This window comes from Bos taurus, chromosome 4 (assembly GCF_002263795.3).
Source record: "Bos taurus isolate L1 Dominette 01449 registration number 42190680 breed Hereford chromosome 4, ARS-UCD2.0, whole genome shotgun sequence".
Taxonomy (NCBI): domain Eukaryota; kingdom Metazoa; phylum Chordata; class Mammalia; order Artiodactyla; family Bovidae; genus Bos; species Bos taurus.
The window spans coordinates 94,154,521-94,175,597 of record NC_037331.1 but is presented as its reverse complement, the minus strand read 5'-3'; the positions used below and the strand labels follow the sequence as shown (position 1 = coordinate 94,175,597).

General features: G+C 37.5%; 1 protein-coding gene across 7 annotated transcripts in view; it reads left to right on the top strand.

Moving 5' to 3' along the window:
* The window catches only part of CEP41 (centrosomal protein 41), a 50,200-nt gene that overhangs the window by 16,699 nt on the left and 12,424 nt on the right, over positions 1-21,077 (top strand). For 2 of the 7 annotated variants that reach the window (XM_010804460.4, XM_059885474.1), the window contains exons 3-7: positions 10,423-10,530; positions 10,657-12,495; positions 14,813-14,860; positions 19,352-19,413; positions 20,641-20,710. In XM_010804460.4, the coding sequence (XP_010802762.1) occupies positions 14,821-14,860; positions 19,352-19,413; positions 20,641-20,710 (172 nt within the window). In that variant the 5' untranslated portion in view covers positions 10,423-10,530; positions 10,657-12,495; positions 14,813-14,820. The remainder of the gene's footprint in view (positions 1-10,422; positions 10,531-10,656; positions 12,496-14,812; positions 14,861-19,351; positions 19,414-20,640; positions 20,711-21,077) is intronic. The other 5 variants (XM_059885472.1, NM_001192121.1, XM_024990556.2 and 2 more) reach the window with 3 other exon arrangements.

Here is a 21,077-nt window from a genome sequence, read left to right as displayed (position 1 = left end):
CAAGACAACTAAGAAAATAAATTGATATGTTGACTGTTCAAATCTCATTCATTTTCTTTCTCTTTCTCCTAGTCTTCTTCAAAATTATTTTCTTCTGTTATGCATTTTTCCCCATATAAAATGGACTTAAATGTTTTAAATGAGCCTGTTTTGCAGATACTTTCTTGGGACCTTTTTTTTCAAACATTTTTGTGCTGTTCAGATATCTGTCCTTGCAAATATCCTGTTTTATGGGAGGAGGTAAAAAATGTTATCTCTGTCTTTGAGGAAGAGGAAATCTTAGTCCAGAGATTACGTGATTTACTTAAAGTTCAATAAAGGAGACAGAACTAGGATTTGTGTGCAGGATAAAAAAGTCAACTTTGGAGACCTGGCCTGAGGTCCTGTGTCCTGTGTCTTTGGCTACGCTGTCCCAGTTATTTCCTCCAGCCTCATTTCTTCTACCACCAGTGCCCTCAGCTCCTGCGTCTCTACCTATCTCCCCATAATTGCAACTGTGATCCACCCTTCTGGAAAAAGTTATTCTGAGAAGGAAGTACTTTTATTAAAAATACATATTTTCTCTGAGAAGTACAGATAATGTTTTAAAGACTGATTAATGCTTTCTTTTGGAGCCTTCTCAAAATTAAAATTTGTAAGAGCTGAGATGTTTTTCAGCTATATAGATTTGTTTATTACATCATTTTTTTTTTCCTCCTGGAAATTGAATTGTGTTTTATGAATGAAAACCCATTTCTTTCTCCTCAGTTCCTCAACTCATAACTAAAGTTTGACTCAATTATGATATCTGAAAATAATTCAGTTTTTTGGAAATTGAGATATTTGTATTTTCTTTTTACAATACAAAATAATTGCCTATATCCTTTTATATTCTGAGAATTTTTTAATCTAGTGTTTTTGTTAATTAAACTTGTTAGTGTCTATAGATAGTGTTAGTCACTAAGTTGTGTCCAACTCGTTGTGACCCCACGGACAGTAGCCCACCAGGCTCCTCTGTCCATTCTTGCCTGGAATTCTCCAGCAAGACTACTGGAGTGGGTTGCCCTTCCCTTCTCCAGGGGATCTTCCCAACCCAGGGGTCAAACCCAGGTCTCCTGCATTGCAGGCAGATTCTTTACCATCTGGGCTTTTGAGGTCACTGTAGATTCACATGGAATGGTAATAAAACAGAGATTCCGTGTACTTTACCTAGTTTCCTATAGTAACATCTTGCAAAACTATACTGCACTACCCCAACCGTGATACTGGCAGTGATAGATAGAGTCTGGATATAGAACTTTTTTTCCATGACCACAAGGATACTTCATATCCACTTTCCACCCTCACCTGCTCCTTAACCCCTGGCTCCCACCAATCTATTCTTCACTTGTATAATTTTGTCATTTCACAACTTCTATATAGATGGAATCATACAGTATATAACTTTGACTGGATTTTTTCCTCAGGAAGTTCTCTGGAGATTTAACCAGGTTGTTGCATGTATTAGTAGTTCATCCCTTTTTATTCCTGAGTGGTGGCTCAGATGGTAAAGAGTCTCCCTGCAGTGCAGGAGACCCAGGTTCTATCCCTGGGTTGGGAAGATCCCCTGGAGAAGGAAATGGCAACCCACTCCAGTATTCTTGCCTGGAAAATCCCATGGATGGAGGAGCCTGGTAGGTTACAGTCCGTGGGGTCGCAAAGAGTCGGAAACGACTAAGCGACTTCACTTCTTAGGAATATTCCATAGTATGGATGCACCATGGGCTTCACAGATGGCAGAGTGGTACAGAATCCGCCTGCCAATGCAGGAAATGCAAGAGACTCAGGTTCAATCTCCTGGAGTAGGAAATGACAGCCCTCTCCAGTATTCTTGCTGGGGAGTTCCATGAACAGAGGAGCCTGGTGGGCTACTATCCATGGAATTGCAGAGTCACAAGTTTAATCATTTTCCTATTGAAGGACATTTAAATTGTTTCCCCTTTTTAATTGTTACAAGTAAATGTGCTATAAACATTTGAATACAGATTTTTGTGTGAAAATAAGCCTTCATTTCTCCGGGATTAGTGCCCAGAAGTGCAGTTACTAGGTTGTTTGGCAGTTGCATTTATAGTGTTTTAAGAAACTGCCAAACTGTTTTCCAGAGTGACTGGACCGTTTTACACTCCCATCAGCAGTGTGATCCAGTTTCTCCATATCCTTAGCATTTGGTGGTGTTGCCATTTTTAATTTTAGCCATTCTGATAGATGTGTAGTAGCCTATCATTGCCCTTGTGTTTTGCATTTCTCTAATGACTTATGATGTTGAAGATCTCTTTGTGTGCTTTTTTGCCATCTATATATCTGTATTTCATCTTCACTGAAATGTTTGTCTTTTTTGCCTGTGTTCTAATTGGATTGCTTGCTTTTTAGTTGTTGAGTTTTGAGTGTTCTTTATATATCCTAGTTACTAGTCCTTTGTTGGATACATGGTTTGCAAATGGTTTCTGCCAGTCTGTAGCCTGTGTTTTTATCCTCCTACAGGGTCTTTCAAAGAGCAGAAGTTTTTAATCTGGGTAAAGTCCAGGATATTAGTATTTCCTTTTATGGATCTTGCTTTTGTTGTCAGGCCTAAGAATGCTTTGCCTAACCTAGATCCCAAAGATATTCTATCATAATTTTTTTTAAGTTATGTATTTTAGGTTTATATGTTTTTATTTGTTTATAAATATTTGTTTATATGTAACAAAGTGTTTCCATGATACATTTTGAGGTAATTTCTGTATAAGATGTACAACTTAGATTGAAATTAACTTTTGCTTGAGGATGTCCAATTTCTCTAGCACCATTTGTTTAAAAGGTTGCATTTCTTCCATTGAATTGTATGTTTACCTTTGTCAAAAACCAGTGGGCATATTTATGTAGATCTATTTCTGGTTTCTGTATTCTCTTCCATTGATTTTTTTTTTAATTAATTAATTTATTTTACTTTACAATATTGTATTGGTTTTGCCATACAATGACTTGAATCCGCCATGGGTGTAACATGTGTTCCCCATCCTGAACCCCGCTCCCACCTCCCTCCCCATCCCATCCCTCTGGGTCGTCCCAGTGCACCAGCTCCGAGCACCTGTATCATGCATCGAACCTGGACTGGCGATTCATTTCACATGTGATAATTTACATGTTTCAATGCCATTCTTCCATATCATCCTGCCCTCACCCTCTCTCACAGAGTCCAAAAGACTGTTCAGTACATCTGTGTCTCTTTTGCTGTCTCGCATACAGGGTTATTGTTACCATCTTTCTAAATTCCATATATATGCATTAATATACTGTATTGGTATTTTTCTTTCTGGCTTACTTCACTGTGTATAATAGGCTCCAGTTTCATCCACCTCATTAGAACTGATTCAAATGTATTCTTTTTAATGGCTGAGTAATATTCCATTGTGTATATGTACCACCACTTTCTTATCCATTCATCTGCTGATGGACATCTAGGTTGCTTCCATGTTCCATTGATTTATATGTCTATCCTTCTGCCAATACCACAGTCTTGATTACTGTAGCTGTATATAGTAAATTGGATATTGGTTAGATGGATTATTCTCACTTTATTTTTCTTTACAAAATTACTTTAGCTACTCTAATTCCTTTGGCTTTCCATGTAAACTGTAGAATAATCTTATTTACACTTTAAAAATACTGATATACATTTGATAGGAATTTCATTCAACCTGTCTTATCAATTTGGGGAAAATTGACATGTTCCTATGTTGAGTCTTACATTCCATTAATATGCTATTTCTGTCCATATACTTGACTTTTTGTTTCTTTCATCAGCATTGTACAGTTTTCAGCATATAAATCCTATACATGTTTTGTTGGATTTACAGATAAGTATTTCTCTTTTTCTGAGCAATTTTAAATGGTATTGTATTTTTAAACTTCAGTGTCCATGTTTTCATTGCTAGCATATAGAAATACAGCTTAATTTTGTGCATTTAACTGGTATCCAGAGATGTTGCTAAAAGTACTTATTAGGTAAGGGAGGAGTTTTTGGTAGATTCCTTGGGCTTTTCTATGTAGACAATCATGTCATCTAAAAAAAGAAAGTTTTATTTCTTCCTTTCCAGTCTACATGTGTTTATTTCCTTTTATTGCCTTATTGCACTGGTCAGAACTGGCAGAGCTATGTTAAATGAGTGATTGGAGTAAACATCCTTATCTTTACCCCAGACTTACAGGGAAATCATTGTCTTTCATTGTTCGCTGTATCAGGTTGAGGGAGTTTCCTCCTTTTCCTATTTTTCTGAGAGTTTTAATCCCGAATGACAATTGAATTCTATTGAATACTTTTTTACTACCTCAACTGATATAATCATACATATTTTTTCTTTATCTTGATAATACAATGGATTACTTTTATAGATTTTTAAATATTGTACTAGTTTTGCATTCATCAAGTAAACCTCACTCAATCATGGTATAATAATTCTTATTATATATTACTGAATTCTATTTATTATTTCATTAAAGATTTTTGTGTCTCTATTCATGAGGGACATTGGTTTGTAGTTTTGGTTTGTTTTTTGGATTGTCTTTGTCTGGTTTTAGTATTGTTGTAATACTGATCTCATAAAATGAGTTGGGAAGTATTCCCTCCTGTTTTTCTGGAAGAGATTGTATATTATTAGTGTCAATTCTTTCTTAAATATTTGGTAGAATTCTCCAATAAAACTGTTGTGCCTGGAGACTTCTTTTTTGAGAGTTTTTAAATTTTGAATGTAATGTTTTAATAGCTAAGGGGATATTCAAATTGTTTGTTTCATATTAGATGAGTTGTGGGTTTGTGTTTTTTGAGGAATTCGTACATTTCATCCAAGTTTTCAAATTTATGTGCATAGAGTTGTTTGTAGCGTTTCCTTGTTATCCTTCTGATATCTGTAATGTCTGAAGTGAAGCCTCTCTTTCATTACTGACATTGGTAATTTGTGTCTTTTTTTTCTTCACTATAGATTTATCCATTTTATTGATCTTTTCAAAGAACCAGCTTTTGGTTTCATGAATTTTCTCTGTGTTTTCTGTTTTAAATGTTATTGGTTTTTCTCTTTATTATTTCCTTTCTTCTGCTTGCTTTGGGTTTATTTTGCTCTTGTTTCTAGATTCTTGAGATAGGCATTTAGATTATTGATTAAAGATTTTTCCTCTTTTTAATGCATATAGCTAGTAATACAAATTTCTCTCAGCACTGATTAATAGCTATGTCTCAAAAATTTTTATATGTTGAATTTTCATTTTCATTCACTTCAGTGTATCTTTTTACCTCTCTTAAGACTTCTTTGATCCATGGGTTATTTAGAAGTATGTTATTTAGTTACAAGTATTTGGAGATTCTCCTGTTATCTTTCTGTTAATGACTTCCAGTTTGATACCACTGTTGTTAGAGAATGTACTCTGTATATATTATTTTTTTTAATGTATTGATGTTTATTTTATTGTCTAGGATATGGTCCATCTTGGTATATGTTCCATGGGTACTTGAAAAGAGGCATAGTTTTGCTTAGTGAATTCTTTTTTTCATGATATTCTGAGATACCTTCTTTTATCTTTTCCTTTCTAATTAGAGAGCTTCCTTTAACCATTCTTTAGGATAGGTCTAAAAACCAAGAGAGTTCCAGAAAAACATCTATTTCTGCTTTATTGACTATGCCAAAGCCTTTGACTGTGTGGACAATAAACTGTGGAAAATTCTGAAAGACATGGGAATACCAGACCACCTGATCTGCCTCTTGAGAAATCTGTATGCAGGTCAGGAAGCAACAGTTAGAACTGGACATGGAACAACAGACTCGTTCCAAATAGGAAAAGGAGTACATCAAGGCTGTATATTGTCACCCTGTTTATTTAACTTATATGCAGAGTACATCATGAGAAACGCTGGACTGGAAGAAACACAAGGTGGAATCAAGATTGCCGGGAGAAATATCAGTAACCTCAGATATGCAGATGACATCACCCTTATGGCAGAAAGTGAAGAGGAACTCAAAAGCCTCTTGATGAAAGTAAAAGTGGAGAGTGAAAAAGTTGGCTTAAAGCTCAACATTCAGAAAACGAAGATCATGGCATCCAGTCCCATCACTTCATGGCAAATAGATGGGGAAACAGTGGAAACAGTGTCAGACTTTATTTTTTTGGGCTCCAAAATCATTGCAGATGGTGACTGCAGCCATGAAATTAAAAGACGCTTACTCCTTGGAAGGAAAGTTATGACCAACCTAGATAGCATATTCAAAAGCAGAGACGTTACTTTGCCAACAAAGGTTTGTCTAGTCAAGGCTATGGTTTTTGCTGTGGTCATGTATGGATGTGAGAGTTGGACTGTGAAGAAGGCTGAGCGCCGAAGAATTGATGCTTTTGAACTGTGGTGTTGGAGAAGACTCTTGAGAGTCCCTTGGACTGCGGAGATCCAACCAGTCCATTCTGAAGGAGATGAGCCCTGGGATTTCTTTGGAAGGAATGATGCTAAAGCTGAAACTCCAGTACTTTGGCCACCTCATGGGAAGAGTTGACTCATTGGAAAAGACTCTGATGCTGGGAGAGATTGGGGGCAGGAGGAGAAGGGGACGACGACAGAGGATGAGATGGCTGGATGGCATCACTGACTCGATGGACGTGAGTCTGAGTGAACTCCGGGAGTTGGTGATGGACAGGGAGGCCTGGCGTGCTGCGATTCATGGGGTCGCAAAGAGTCGGACACGACTGAGCAACTGAACTGAACTGAACTGGTAACAAAGTCTCTTAGTTTTCCTTAATGAGAATGTCTTGATTTCTAAAGGGTGTCTTCTCTTCGTGTAGGATTCCAATTGACAGTTCTTTTCTTCCAGCACTTGAAAAATATTGTGCCACTTTCTTCTGGACACCTGATTTTTGATGAGAAATCTTCTGTTTTTCAAACTGCTTTTCCCATATAGGTCAGGTGTCATTTTTCTGTTGCTGCTTTTGAGATTTCTTTCTTTAGTTTTCAGAAGTTTGACTATGATAACATCTTACTGTGGATTTCTTTGGAGTAAACGCCAAACAGTATTTCCTTCTATTATAAATCTGAAGTTTATATTACTTGCCAAATTTGATAGTGTTGAAAGTATTAGTCTCTCAGTCGTGTCTGACTCTGTAACCCCATGGACTGTAGCCTCTGTCCATGGAATTCTCCAGGTAAGAATACTGCAGTAGATTGCCATTCCCTTCTCCAGATCTTCCCAACCCAGGCATCAAACCTTGGTCTCCCAAATTGCAGGCAGATTCTTTACTGTCTGAGCCACCAGGGACTGATAACAAATTTGAAAAGGTTTCAGCAATTATATCTTTGAGTACATTTTCAGCCCCAGCCTCTTTCTCATCCTTTTTGGTACTCTGATAGCATCTCATCACAGCCCAACAAAGATGAAAATCAAGATTCTCCATCTGGCCTTTATGGGCAGGTAAGGGTAAGACATAGCTTTTCTGTGGAATGCAACTGGAATAAGGTAGTTATTATCTTATTGTTTTCTGTCTTACTGTCCTTTGGCTGGAGATAGCAGATTTTTGTTAGGAATTTTTTCATCTGTTGGTATATTTGGATTTCTGGCTTCTTCAGCTCCATGTTGAGGGTAATGAGACAAAAAACAAACACACACACCCCCAGGTAGCTCAACCATTATGTCGTTGCTCAGGTCCCAAAGTCCCTAGCCAATCTGCCTTCCTTGCTCCACCTATCAGAGTCTTCTTATGTTTGTTTTATATATAATGTCCAGTATTTTTTTAAATTTTAAGTATCAGTTCAGTTCAGTCGCTCAGTCGTGTCTGACTCTTTGCAACCCCATTAATTGCATCACGCCAGGCCTCCCTGTCCATCACCAACTCCCAGAATTCACTCAAACTCACATCCATCGAGTCGGTGATGCCATCCAGCCATCTCATCCTCTGTCGTCCCCTTCTCCTCCTGCCCCCAATCCCTCCCAGCATCAGAGTCTTTTCCAATGAGTCAACTCTTCACATGAGGTAGCCTAAGTACTGGAGTTTCAGCTTCAGCATAATTCCTTCCAAAGAACACCCAGTACTGATCTCCTTTAGAATGGACTAGTTGGATCTCCTTGCAGTCCAAGGGACTCTCAAGAGTCTTCTCCAACACCACAGTTCAAAAGCATCAATTCTCCGGCAAGGTGATTTATAATGTCATGTTAGTTTCTAGTGTATAGCAATGACTCAGTTTTATACATATATATATATATATATATATATATATACACATAAAATGTATTTTCTTTTTCAGATTCTTTTCCACTATAGGTTATTATAAGCTATTGAATATAGTTGCCTGTGCTCTACAGTAGGACCTTGTTTATCTATTTTATATATAGTAATATGTAGCTTCTAATCCCAAACTCTTAATTTACCCCTTCCAGGATTTTCTTTTTCCATTCAATCTTATTTTCTAACTGGGTATGTTTTCTTAAATTAAGATATAATTTACAACCATAAAATTCAACCTTTAAAAATGCACAATTCAGACATTTTTAGAACATTCACAAGGTTGTCAGACCATCAATACTATCTAACTGTAGAATATTTCTGTGTGTGTGTGTGCACGCATGCTCTCTGTCATGTCCGACTCTTTACAGCCCCATGAAGCCTGCAACTGTAGCCTGCCAGGCTCCTCTGTTCATGAGATTTTCCGGGCAAGGATACTGGAGTGGGTTTCTGTTTCCTTCTCCAGGAGAATCTTCCCAACTCAGGGATCAAACCCATATCTGTTGCATCTCCTGCATTTGCAGGTGGGTTCTTTACCACTAGCGCCACCCGAATATTTCCCATTAAGAAACCCCATACCCAAAGCAGTAGTTTCCTATGCCTTACTCTTACCAGCTCCTGGTAATCACTAATCTATGTTTTGTATCTCTGACTTTGCCTCTTCTGAATATTTCATAAAAATGGAATCATACAGCATGTGACCTTTGTGTCTGACTTCTTTCACTTAGCATAATGTTTTCAAGGTTCATCATTGTTCTAGCATGTGTCAATACTTTATTTTAATGCTAAACAATATTCTTTTATATAGCTATTCCTGATTTCTCAGATGGTAAAGAATCCTCCTGCTGTGCGGGAGACCTGGGTTTAACTCCTGAGTTGGGAAGATTCCCTGGAGGAGGGCATGGCAACCCACTCTAGTATTTTCGCCTGGGGAATCCCCATGGACAGAGGAGCCTGGTGGCCACAGTCCATGGGATCACAAAGAGTTGGACACGACTGAGCGACTAAGCACAGCACCACAATTGGTGTATCTTCTCATCATTTGATAGATGTTTGGTTTATTTATGCTTTTTGACCATAATGCTGCTAAAACATTCGCACACATGTTTTTTACCCTGTTTTCTCTTGCTTATATACCTAGAAGTTGAATTCTTGGTCAGATGTTAACCCTGGGTTTAATTTTTTGAGGAACTACCAAACTGTGTTCCAGAGCAGCTGCACTTTGCATGCCCACCAGCAGTGTAGGAGGGCTCTTTTTTCCTCCACATCCTCAACAATACTTGCTGTTGTCCATCATTTTGATTATAGTCATCTTTGTGGGTGTGATGTGGTATTTTCATTGTGGTTTTGATTTGCATTTTCCTAATGAGTAATGATGTTGAGCACCTTTTAATGTGCTTATTGGCAATTATACATCTCCCGTGGAGAGATGGCTATTCATATCCTTGGCCGGTTTTCTTTTTTCAGTTGGGTTATTTTTCTTTTTATTGTTGAGTTACAAGAGTTCTGTTATATACCCTGGATAGTAGACCCTTATCTGAAGGATAATTTGCAGATATTTCCTCCTATTTTGTGGGTCATCTGGGGATTTTGTTGTACTTAGCTGGAGGAGTAGAGAAAAGTACATCCTACCTCATCTTCCTGGAAGCAGAAGTCTAGTTTTATAATACCTTTGGAAGGGCCAAAGTGTGCTTCATTGCCGGAAACCAAGTGTATTTTAAAGTCGGTATGGAAGAAATGTAATTCTAGTGTTTGATTTTTTGTTTTGGATTTTAAAAATTATGTTAAAGTCAATTTAAGGGAAAGATTTTCATTTTTTTCTATTCATTTTGTGTGTGTGTGACTTACCTCTCTGTATATTCAGTACAGCAGCCTATGGGTTACCGATCTCTTTAGCCCTGTGGCTAGCCGTCAGGGCCTGAGACAGCCCAAACCTCAGTGTTGTGTCCAAATGTTACCACTTATGTGTGTCTGCCATAAGGCGAAAAGTGTGAGGAATCCTGGCTGTGAAAACACCAGACTGACTTTAAAGGTCAAGTAAAAGTAAGGAATTCCTGTCTGAGGTATGATTTTTAAGCTCTGCAGTCAGAGCAGTAGAAATAGGCACAGGAACAAATGAGCATTTCTCATTTCTAGGCTAAATAGATGGGTCTTTAATCTTTTCTTACCAAACAGTGAGCAACTCAGAGTTAATCCCAAGAAATCAAGAATTTTGTGGCATCTCCAATCTTCACCCAAATCGCCTTCTACTGATTTCTTCAAAGCCAGATATCTTCTTCCTGGGTAAAGATAATATTTTATTTCTGTCCTTCTGACGCTACTTCTCTTATAAATTCAAACACCATTGTATAGCCATGGCTAGAAATATCGGAATTATTTTGAACTTCAAATATTTCTTTTGTTCCATAGGTTCCTGAGTGTATCTTCCCAGCTCCCCAGCACTGCCAGACTGTGCCCGGAATGGATTATGCTTCCGATGAAATCCCTGCCGGCGTTTTGTTCAGCCACCGCCGCAGGGCCCTTGTGTATTCTCAAGCACCCTCTCTGGGTTTCTGTCTGTAGCCCTGCAGGCTGATTAAGGGACAATTTCCAAACCACAGGGCTCTCCCTTTGTTAGTCTCCTAAACGCTTTCATTCCTGGCATTATTCTCTCATTTCAATCTATATTCAATCTAATTTCAAATTTCTTTAGCTCTCTAAAATTCCATAGACTATCTCCACTCAGTCTTTTGTAGCCATTTTTTATTTTTTAAAAATTCATCTTACTTTTCTTATCTCCATACAAACTAGTCATTTTCTTTTTTTCTTCTTAGTCTTTACTTTTCCTGAATATCTGCTAATAGCCTTGATCCTAAGCACTGAAACTCATTACAGACTAGGTACTCTTCATCTTTGCTTGGTATTTAATTCTGTTTCTTATACCAAAGGAAGAAATGTATGTGAAAGCCTTTTACAAACCAGAAAGCGCTATGCGCTCGTGTAACTTATTGAGATTAACAAAGGACCTCTGTGCCTCTTTTCACGCTTTCTGCTCCTTCCGAGCCAAAAGAACTTCTCCATAGAGGAGGGAAATATTGAAGAAAAATAAAGCAGTGGAATTGTCTCTTAGCAACTGAGTTCCTGCCTTATAAATCTTAACCACTTTAGATTACTGCTGCTCAAAATCACTTGCTTTTCTTACTGGCTCAGTACAAATAAGGTTATTACATTATAGGAAAACAAAGGAAAAACTCTAATGAATGAGCCCCTCAGTTCGTTGATTGTGCTGTATCTTTGCTTAGCAATATCAATATAGTTGTCTCTTTCTCTTGATTCCATTTGTAAAACCTTTTTATATATCTCTTTTTGGAAACTTAAATTATAAACTAAGTAGAGGCTAAATACCACCTTATACATTTCTATTACCTGAGTCCTGAAACAATATAGGTCATTTAAGTAGTACGTAACATATATGTACTATATATAAATCAAGTTGTGTATAGCTTAGAGAAAATCAGGCATCCAAAAACTCAAAGCAATTTGGGATATGATTATTTACATTATGATATGATCCATTATAAGGATTCTTCAGCTAGTACATCTTCATAGTATTTCTCATTTAGCAAATATTTTTGAGTGCCTCCAACACTAGACAGTGGAAAGGATAAAGATATTCTGTGTGTGTGTTTGTGTGTCTATGTGCGTGTAAATAGTTATTTAGGGCTTTCAGTATAATAAGATAGATAAGACTTACACACAAATAAGGCAGTACAATGATAAATGCCTTGTGAGCGGTAAGCTGAGTGTTATAGAAGTTCAGAGGAGGGAAAGGTCACTTCCAGCTGGGTGAGCTATTATGATTATGTGGGCAAGGTGACATATTAGCGAGCCAAAGACTCACAGAGTTTGTCAAGTTTAATAATTAAGGCAAGATTGAAGAGGTAGGTAAGACGTTGGCGCCTTCAGCAGTAGAGCAAGGAGTTTAAACTTCAGTCAGTAAGCAGTGGGGAGCCACTGACTTTCTTTTTTAATCAAAGTCTTGTCTAGGAAAATATATCTGGCGGTAATGTGTAATTTCAATTAAAAAAATTATTCTGTTGATAGTCTTTTAGCCTCCTTACTTTTGTATAAAATAAAAATATGTTTATAAATAAGTCAATTATAGAATTGATTCATTTGTATTCTTTTTAAAAGGTCAAAAAGCTGTTTTCCGATGAAATTAGATCCAGTAAGATGAGCTGCTTAGTTAAGATACAAGCAGTACATGAGGTGGGGTAAAAATACTACTTTTCGTACTTTCTAAAATCATTTTTAGGGATTTCTCTTGTGTTGATTAGTCATTTCTCCAATTGAAGCAATGCAGAAATCTTCCGTTTTCTTTTATTTCCCCCCTACAGGAGAGAATGAATAGCCATAATGAAAAAAGCTTCTTATCAATAGCACTCTTAGATTTATTCCTAATTTTGCCAAGTATTTGTACACCTCTGCAAAAGACTTTGTATCTGCCTTCTCCTTTAGTGGAAAAAATAATCAGTAGGAATGAAAACATACCTCACAGGGTCATTGTGAGGCTCTGCTGGTACAAGATGAAGTGCTGTGTAAATATTCTGAACATGTTGTTAACTGACTGAGAAATGGATTTTAGACACATTGTTAGTGGAAACTGCTATAGACTGGAAATGCAGTGTTTTAATAATAAAGACTATCTGATAAGGTTGGCTATTGTTTCCCATGCATAGCATGCCTCAGGGAATTTGAGAGCATGAAATGGTTCCCACCTGCTACTATGAAGAAAGTAACACTTCCTACGTATTTACCTCACAGTGAAATCATGTTTTTAAAACAGCACAGCTAGAGAAGCAGTGTGTTTCTGTGAGCCATGTTAGAAACCAGGAGGTTGGGAATACTAATCTCGATTTAGTTACTAACTTGCTGTCTCCGGACAAGTCAGTGGACCTTTTTGTACCTCAGTTTTTCGGCAATTCTGGAAGGAGACCTGAAGCTTGCTTCTCCAGTGAAAAGAAACTAACTGCCACGTCAACAGCCTGGCATTGAAAGAGGCCTAGGAATGTGCAACCAGAAGCTCCTATAAAGTCGTTTAAGAGTAAGCCTGTGGGACAGTGAGGAGCATGCCATTTGCCCTGTCTTCTAACCCAAGTACTGACCAGTTGAGTTCCCGCCCAAGTGCAGACTTGCACAGGAGAGGCTGTGAGTCTGGGAAGGATTCATGGTTTCCACTGTGGAGATCTGGTCAACATCTCAGGTTCATTCCAGCCTGAAGAACCTAGAAAAGATCATATTTGATTCCAGCCTTGGGCTTTGGGCCTTTTTGGATCTCTTCTGAGGTGTTCTCAGTGTCTGTCTTGAGAAGCCTCAGGCCTTCTGAGCAGCCCTACTACTGTCACGTCTCTGAGCTTCTGGAAGGATACGGTCTGGGTCCAGGACTGCACTGAATCAGTCCTGCTCTTCGGTTCTGATCTAGGGACTGTGTGTTGCCAGATGAAAAAAGAATGTTCTAACTCAGTGAAATTTTATTCCATGATGGTATAGATTTAATAATAACAAGTGATGTTAAGTTGTTTTTTGAAAATGTGCTTTGGGTTTCAGAGAAATAATTTTCTTTTCTCTGCTTGTCACCTACACATGAAGAAAAGTTCAGAACAGTGCTGAAAACCATAAGTTCATACCATTAATCGGGAGCACTTCTTTTACCCAAAGTTTGTGACTGAAACTGACTAGTTGCTCTCAAGACTTAAAAGTTAGGAGCACAGTTTTAGAAATGAAAAAGTATTTTTAGTGTTTTCCTTTTTTTTGCTATACATGTTAGGTGCCAGATAGAGCTTGCTGTGCTGAATTGAATCAAATCGAAGTATGCTCGGTAAAAAATAATAGCCCCTGGCTTGAGAACCAGACTTTAGTTCATTTGGAAACCATAAGGATCCTGGCCCAGTTTTAATGCATGAAAACTCTCCAAACCACCTTGGCTAGAACCTAGTGTTATAGAACCAGGCCATAAAACATGAGGGTGGGGGACTCCCCACAGTGCTGAGGATCTGCTGTGATTTCTCAGCAAATCAAATCCATGGTGAATACTGGTGTACAGACTGTGTGGTCTAGTTCAGGCTGCAGTATCAGCATGAATAGTGGAAGACCAAGTTCAGGGAAGAGAAGGAAACCACAAAGATTCAGTGAAAAGGAAAGGGTTACTTGGCCGGGCACGGCAGCTCATTTTAGACATTCAGAGGTTGTTGCTTCTTTCTCTTCCTCTGCACACCTTCCCCACAAAAAAAGCTTATGGGGCAAATAAATGGAGGATGAAAGGCTTAACTCAGAAACAAAAGAAATTACATAAAGCGATCATTTGTAGTGCCTGGGGGGACTTCTTAATGTTTATTGGGTGTGCACCTCAGCTTAGCACATTTGACCAAAACATTTCCCGGGATTCCTTATCTTTTAACAATGCCGTATAAAGACTGTTTACTATGTCTGATCCATTTGTCTGCTGCAGTTCTGTAAAAACAGGATGGGAAGGCTCAGACGTCATTTTCTTCCATTAAAAGCATATTTAAAATCCTTCTCTTTTTAGGTAACAGTATGACTAAATACATTGAGAAGCTAGAAGAGATCAAAAAAAGTGAGTAAGACTATTTATGGTGTGGGGTAATGGAACCCTATAGTGGCTCTGGAAGTTGGTTATTAACAATCCTAACCATACTCTACAGGTGACTCACATACAAAGCTATGGGAGTCAGGTGAGCATGGCAGATGCCCTGAAGGATGTGGGGAACACTGTACCATCGGGTCAGCTGCTGAGGCTGTGGTCTTTGGGTCTGAGTTCTGCCCACCTTAAATCCCATGGGAGATATTAATGTTGGAATATGAAATAATCTCTAGCTAAGCAGTGAGAACCCCAGCTTCTAGTTTCATTGCACTGCAGTCTTTATGATCTGTATTCAAGGTACTTAATCTTTCCTATTTTCTTATTTTCTCTGTACCTGAGATAGGAGTAATAATATCTTATTTCATAGCATTCTTTTCAGTATAAATTCGACAGTATTCACGAAAGAGAGGTGTGAGAAAGAGCTTATTCTTAAAGTAGTGTTATGCATTATAAATTCATTGCAGTCAGCTTTCTTTTAATTAAAAATCATATTTCATACACATCCTTTTAAAAAACTAATCTTTGGCAAAGATATGCTTCTAGTCACTGAGTGCATTGCGCTTGCACAAAATTATAATTTTTCAATCTGTGTCCAAAACAGATGTAAAATGTACACATCATGGCCAGAATCAGAGAAGCAGGGACATCTGTTTTCTTAGATGGATTTGCTCATAGCTTCAGTAGGAGAACCCAGTGCTAGGGCAGTATTGAGCAGAGAGCTGCTCTGATTGGTAGCAGTTCAGGACCTGGCTCTGGTAGAATATACCTTCTGAGAAGAAAATATTACAAATCCAGAATTCACCAGAACTTTTGTTTTTACATACATAGCAGGACTTTTAATTTCAATGATAATGTTCCTGTTCCTTTTGAATTGCTGCAGTATTGAGAAACCCCAGACAATAGACATGGAGTCAGGAACAGCTCCTGGAGAAGGCGATGGCACCCCACTCCAGTACTCCTGCCTGGAAAATCCGTGGACAGAGGAGCCTGGTAGACTGCAGTCCATGGGGTTGCTAAGAGTCCGACACGGCTGAGTGACTTCACTTTCACTTTTCACTTTCATGCATTGGAGAAGGAAATGGCAACCCACTCCAGTGTTCTTGCCTGGAGAATCCCAGGGACGGGGGAGCCTGGTGGGCTGCCGTCTATGGGGTTGCACAGAGTCAGACACGACTGAAGCGACTTAGCAGCAGCAGCAGCAGGAGCAGCTCCGTGCTGAATCTGTTATTTGCTACATTCAGCTATAAGGACTGATGCTATAGACATTTGTTTTTTAATGTGTAATATCACAGTATCCTTTTTTCTTATATATTTTATACTTTATACATTTATGCTATATATTTAAAATGTTATGTATCTGCAAAATATTCCACTTTACATTCATACATATGTGTATATTAAATTTTTAAACTATGAAAAAAATCTTGTTTACTCACCTAAACTTTATTGTTGTCATCCTTAATTCATCCACTGGGCGCAAAATTCAACTGGCCTGCTTCTGTTCTGGTTTGTAGCCTTTTTCACCGCCTAAGCATAGGTAGCTGAGTGTAAACTCACCCATCCACACCAAAATTTGTCCCATATAAAAATTGTCCCATGCCACCCAGCTTGCTGAAACCCTGTTTAAAATATTCCTCATAAAAGCACAATGTGGTTTCTGTGATATATCAACTTTAAATGGAGCTTATCTCCCAAAAGGAATACCTGTGGGTTAGAGTCCTTGAAAATGCGTACTTCACCTTCCCTCTTCAGAAGTTGTGGGCTTCCTTTTAGTAAGACAGGAGGTTCCACTCACCTTGTTTCACACACTTTGTGCTGATTCTCCAGCTAGAATTACTTCAGATTCTGGTTTGGGATCTACATCTTGGAAAATATTTCCTTCTCTTTTCCCATCTTCTGTTGTAGGTGTTCTTTTGGGTCAGAAGGAGGAGAGAATGTTGCCTTGTTTTGTGACACCCTAAACCCATCTCTTTTCTCAGATTACCTTAGATGCCATGTCTTTCTGTGAAATCACAAACCTTGTCCTGTTACTTCCTTTGATTTGTCTTCCACTGTGAGCCCAACTTCCCTTTGCTAATAACGCGTTTTAACAGAACCCTGAAAACGCAGAATTCCTTTGTGATCTGAATATTCTTTCAACTCTGCCTGGGGAAAATAGACACCCTGTGTCTATTGACCATTCACAAAGCCCATTCTTGGCTTCTGGTGGTTAGATGACACTGGTTGGACCCGGTGTGAAGCATCCTAGATAGTTAGGTCTCTGTCCTTCCAGTAACTCGAGAGAGACACACTTAGACTCCAGACTTACCGGAGAGGCAACACTTGATAACATATCTGAAACTAGGATTGTTTGTCTCCATTATAGAGTCCGGGAGAAGCTACAGTAGCAGAAGCTCCATTCTTAAAGCTCTGTTCGCCCTCGCAGGGACAGACTGACAGAGCTTTCCAAGTTATCCTTTTTATAAAATTTAAGACTTACTGTAAAGCGTCTAGCTTAATCTTTTATCTGAGTAATAATGTCAGAAAGTCCTCATGATGGCTGTCCTTCTAAACCAGAACCAGGTATGTAGAGTTCAGGTTCAAACGTGCAGTGCAATTTCTAGTGCGTATGAGAGGATGCTGGAAATGCCGATCATTAGAAAACAGCAGTGCCTGTTTTCTTATTTAAGGTGATTTCTATATAAAGAGGATTTTAATGTGTGTATTTTGTACATAGAATGTGAAGAACTAGAGTAGTACTTCCAACTATGTTAACTATACCAAAAGAATAGCAATGGATAAATGCCACAGTGCAAACTCCTTTTAAAGCTATTGACTATTTTCATTGGCTGACTTATTGCCGTTTTGATTTACATAAATGACTTTGGGTGGGCAAGCTGATGGCAACTGAGAGAAATACTGTAGTTGAGTTGCACTTTCTAAAGCTTCTGCTCAGCTTATTCGGGTCTGCATTCTGATGTGTTTTAGAAACTACTTTGCGTCTGGGTTTGTTATCTTGTTGTATCTAGAAGAAACTGTTTTAAGAATTTCCAGAAAGAAAAATCAATTTTTAGCCAAATTGCTATCTTTAGGACATTTTAGAACAGAGAAGCTTTAGTTCCTCATCAGAAAGAGTCTTGAGGTACTTAGAGAAGGCATGTTTTTAAGATCCTATCATTTCCCGACTCTGAGCTTCAAGGTGTTTGGTAAACCATGCTCACATTATCCTCCAAAGTAGCTATCTGGTGTGCGCTGGTGTTTTGGAAAGTTCGTGGGAATGATTAGTATAACCAAGTAAATAATATTAAGTACCTTTAAGCCTTTCCTTTGCTAGGATTCTTTGTTTATGAGACTTGAGTAATTATCCAGCTAACCTTCAGTAATTCTGAAATAATGAGGTAGTATTTAAGGAGTCAAGGATGTCAATATATAAACTAGAAGAAGAGTGAAGAGTAGGGGTGGGCAGGAGTTCCATGCTGGAAACTCTTCAGAATTGGCAAGTCTTCTTCAGAAAAGTTTAGGGAGGCCAGCTTTTAACATGCCTCTATGGGACAAATAATAAAGTGAGTTTGGCTGTATTTCTTAACTGTTTAACAAACGAATGCAAAAGTTTGAGTTATGTCTCAGAATTGTAAAGATAGCATTGAATAAATATTGATGTTTTCCGTTGATTTTTCTTTTTTTTCTAATTTTGGTTTTTAAAAAAACCCACAAAGATTTACCATCATAAATCTTTGATTATAAATTTTTCAGTATACAGTTCAGTACTGTTAAGTATATTTACTTTGTCGTACAATAGATCTCCAGAACTTTTTCCTATTGCAAAACTGCAATAAGTTGATTTTTATTGAAGTAAAGTTGAAGGAAAATTGATATAAGAGATTATCAGGACCAATCATAAGTTTGTGCCCAGTATTGACTCCAGGAAAAAAAGGTCTTCCTCCATTTCTAGCATAGTTTGTAACCTCAGGAATAATTATTCTCCTTCTAGGACAGAGACAGAATACTGGGGTATAAATGTCTTACCAGCTTTTGACCTAGGGCACCTCAGCTTCTCTGGGTCTTTGTCCTCATTTGTAAAATTCAGATATTTATCCCCTGCTTGTTCTGAAAAGGATTTAAAGGACTTACAAAAATGTATGCTATACAATGAGGTCAAAGTAGAGACAGCATAGTAAGGATAATTGTAGACCAATAAAAATAAAGGGAAGAGGTAAAATTGCTGGACCCAAAAAGGTAGCTTAGAATTTCAGCTGGAGGCTTCTCCTGTCCAAAGCAAAAATGATATAACACCTGCCACATTTAATTCTGAGGGTATCAGGAGGATCAAGTGAGGTAATGCAAGGAAATACATGTAGATAACTGGAAAAATATACCATTTTTTGGTACATTTCTTGATGAAATTTCTTGATGACTAGAAAGAATTAGTACCTCCAAGAAAGCAAAATAAACCTGGAAAAATATTTGTCCCGTTCTGCTTTGCAGATTATAGATACAAAAAAGATGAGCTTTTCAAGAGACTAAAAGTAACAACTTTTGCCCAGCTGGTAAGTTTAATGATCTTCCATTGGAGTAAAGACTATCTAATTTGTGCTACTTTCTGTATTTCTAAATTCAACTCTGAGTAATGTTTGCAGAGAGTTTTCTTCTGCTTCTTTATATTTCACCTATGAGAGGGCTAATTGGGATGAAACTTTTTTTCTTTGAAAAGAACTTTATACAGTAAAATATAAATTCTACTTTTTAATCATCAAATTTGTAGTTTAAGTTTTACTTTTCCTTGTCAATTTATCTTAATAATGAGAATCTAGAATTCTGGGTTCTTTATTGCTTGGACATATTTCTCTGTGGAAAGCAGGTAATCTCCCATCTATGACTGTACTCTTTTTTCCAAGTCTTTCTGCCATGGGCTATTTTGTTACTTTAGGAAAGTCACTTTCTTCTTTCATTTGAAAATTATGGACAAAATGTCTCTCTGGCCCCCAAACAAAAGTTCCAGTGATATGCAACTCAAGGTGGATGTTAGTCTAATGAGCTAAGTTGTGAAAAGTGATTTATTTATTTTTTAATTTGAATTTTACGTACCATTTTTTAAATGTTTATTGGAGTACAGTTGATTTATAATGTTGTGTTAGTTTCAGGTGTACAGCACAGTGAATCAGTTATTATATGTATATATATTCTTTTTCAGATCCTTTTCTCATATAAGTTATTATGGAATATTGAGTTCCCTGTGCTATACAGTAGGTCCTTGTTAATTATCTATTTTATATATAGTAGTATGTGTATATTAATCACAATCTCCTAATTTATCACTTCCTACAACAGAAAAGTACTTTAAAAACTATGTATTGGGTGTACAACATTGTAATCAATATATCCATAATTACATTTATTTCTTCACTGAATAATTTCTAATACAATGCTGTTATGCATTTTTTAAGAAATAGCATGTTATATTGAAACTAGAATATACATGAAGGCAGTTTTAAACCCTTATTTATGTTTCTTGTCCAAAATTATCCTTTTGGTCTTTTGAGTTTATTGTGTAATGTTTTAAACAAGTTTTTTCTTCTGGAATGAAGAAAATGTAATGTAATTACTGCCGTCAAAGTAAGAAGACCTGAGATTTAGTCTTCAACTGGGAACACTGACAGTTTCTTAAAACAGGAGATCTTTGATTGATATTTCCTCGTCTTCTGTTAAAACCAGAATTGCCTCTGTTTAAAGACAAACATACACACATCTACACATTTCATTCTGTTTTCTATCAGGTCATCCAGGTTGCGTCCCTATCTGATCAAACACTGGAAGTGACAGCTGAGGAGATTCAAAGGCTAGAAGGTAATGAGAATTGAGGATTTGGGGAAAATAACAAGTTGACCATTTGACTGTGGGATCCTGTGCTATTGTGTTCACAGGGACTTTGATGTATCTGTCTGTAATTAGATTGTGACTCTCTGAGAAATGCTATCTGCTGCTTTGCTAATTCTTATTTCTTTAAAAAAAAAAAAGCTGTCTGGTTTACTGGTTGTAACATTTTTAGTCTTAAATGTTTTAAATGTGTTTAATATACTAATTAATTTTTTAAACAAATATTTTTACTGCTCTCTGTATATGTACAGGCCACAGAGTTAGGTGCTATGGGACTACAGCTGAAGATGAAAAAGACACAGCTCTGCTTACATGGAGTCATGTGAATTTCTGTCAT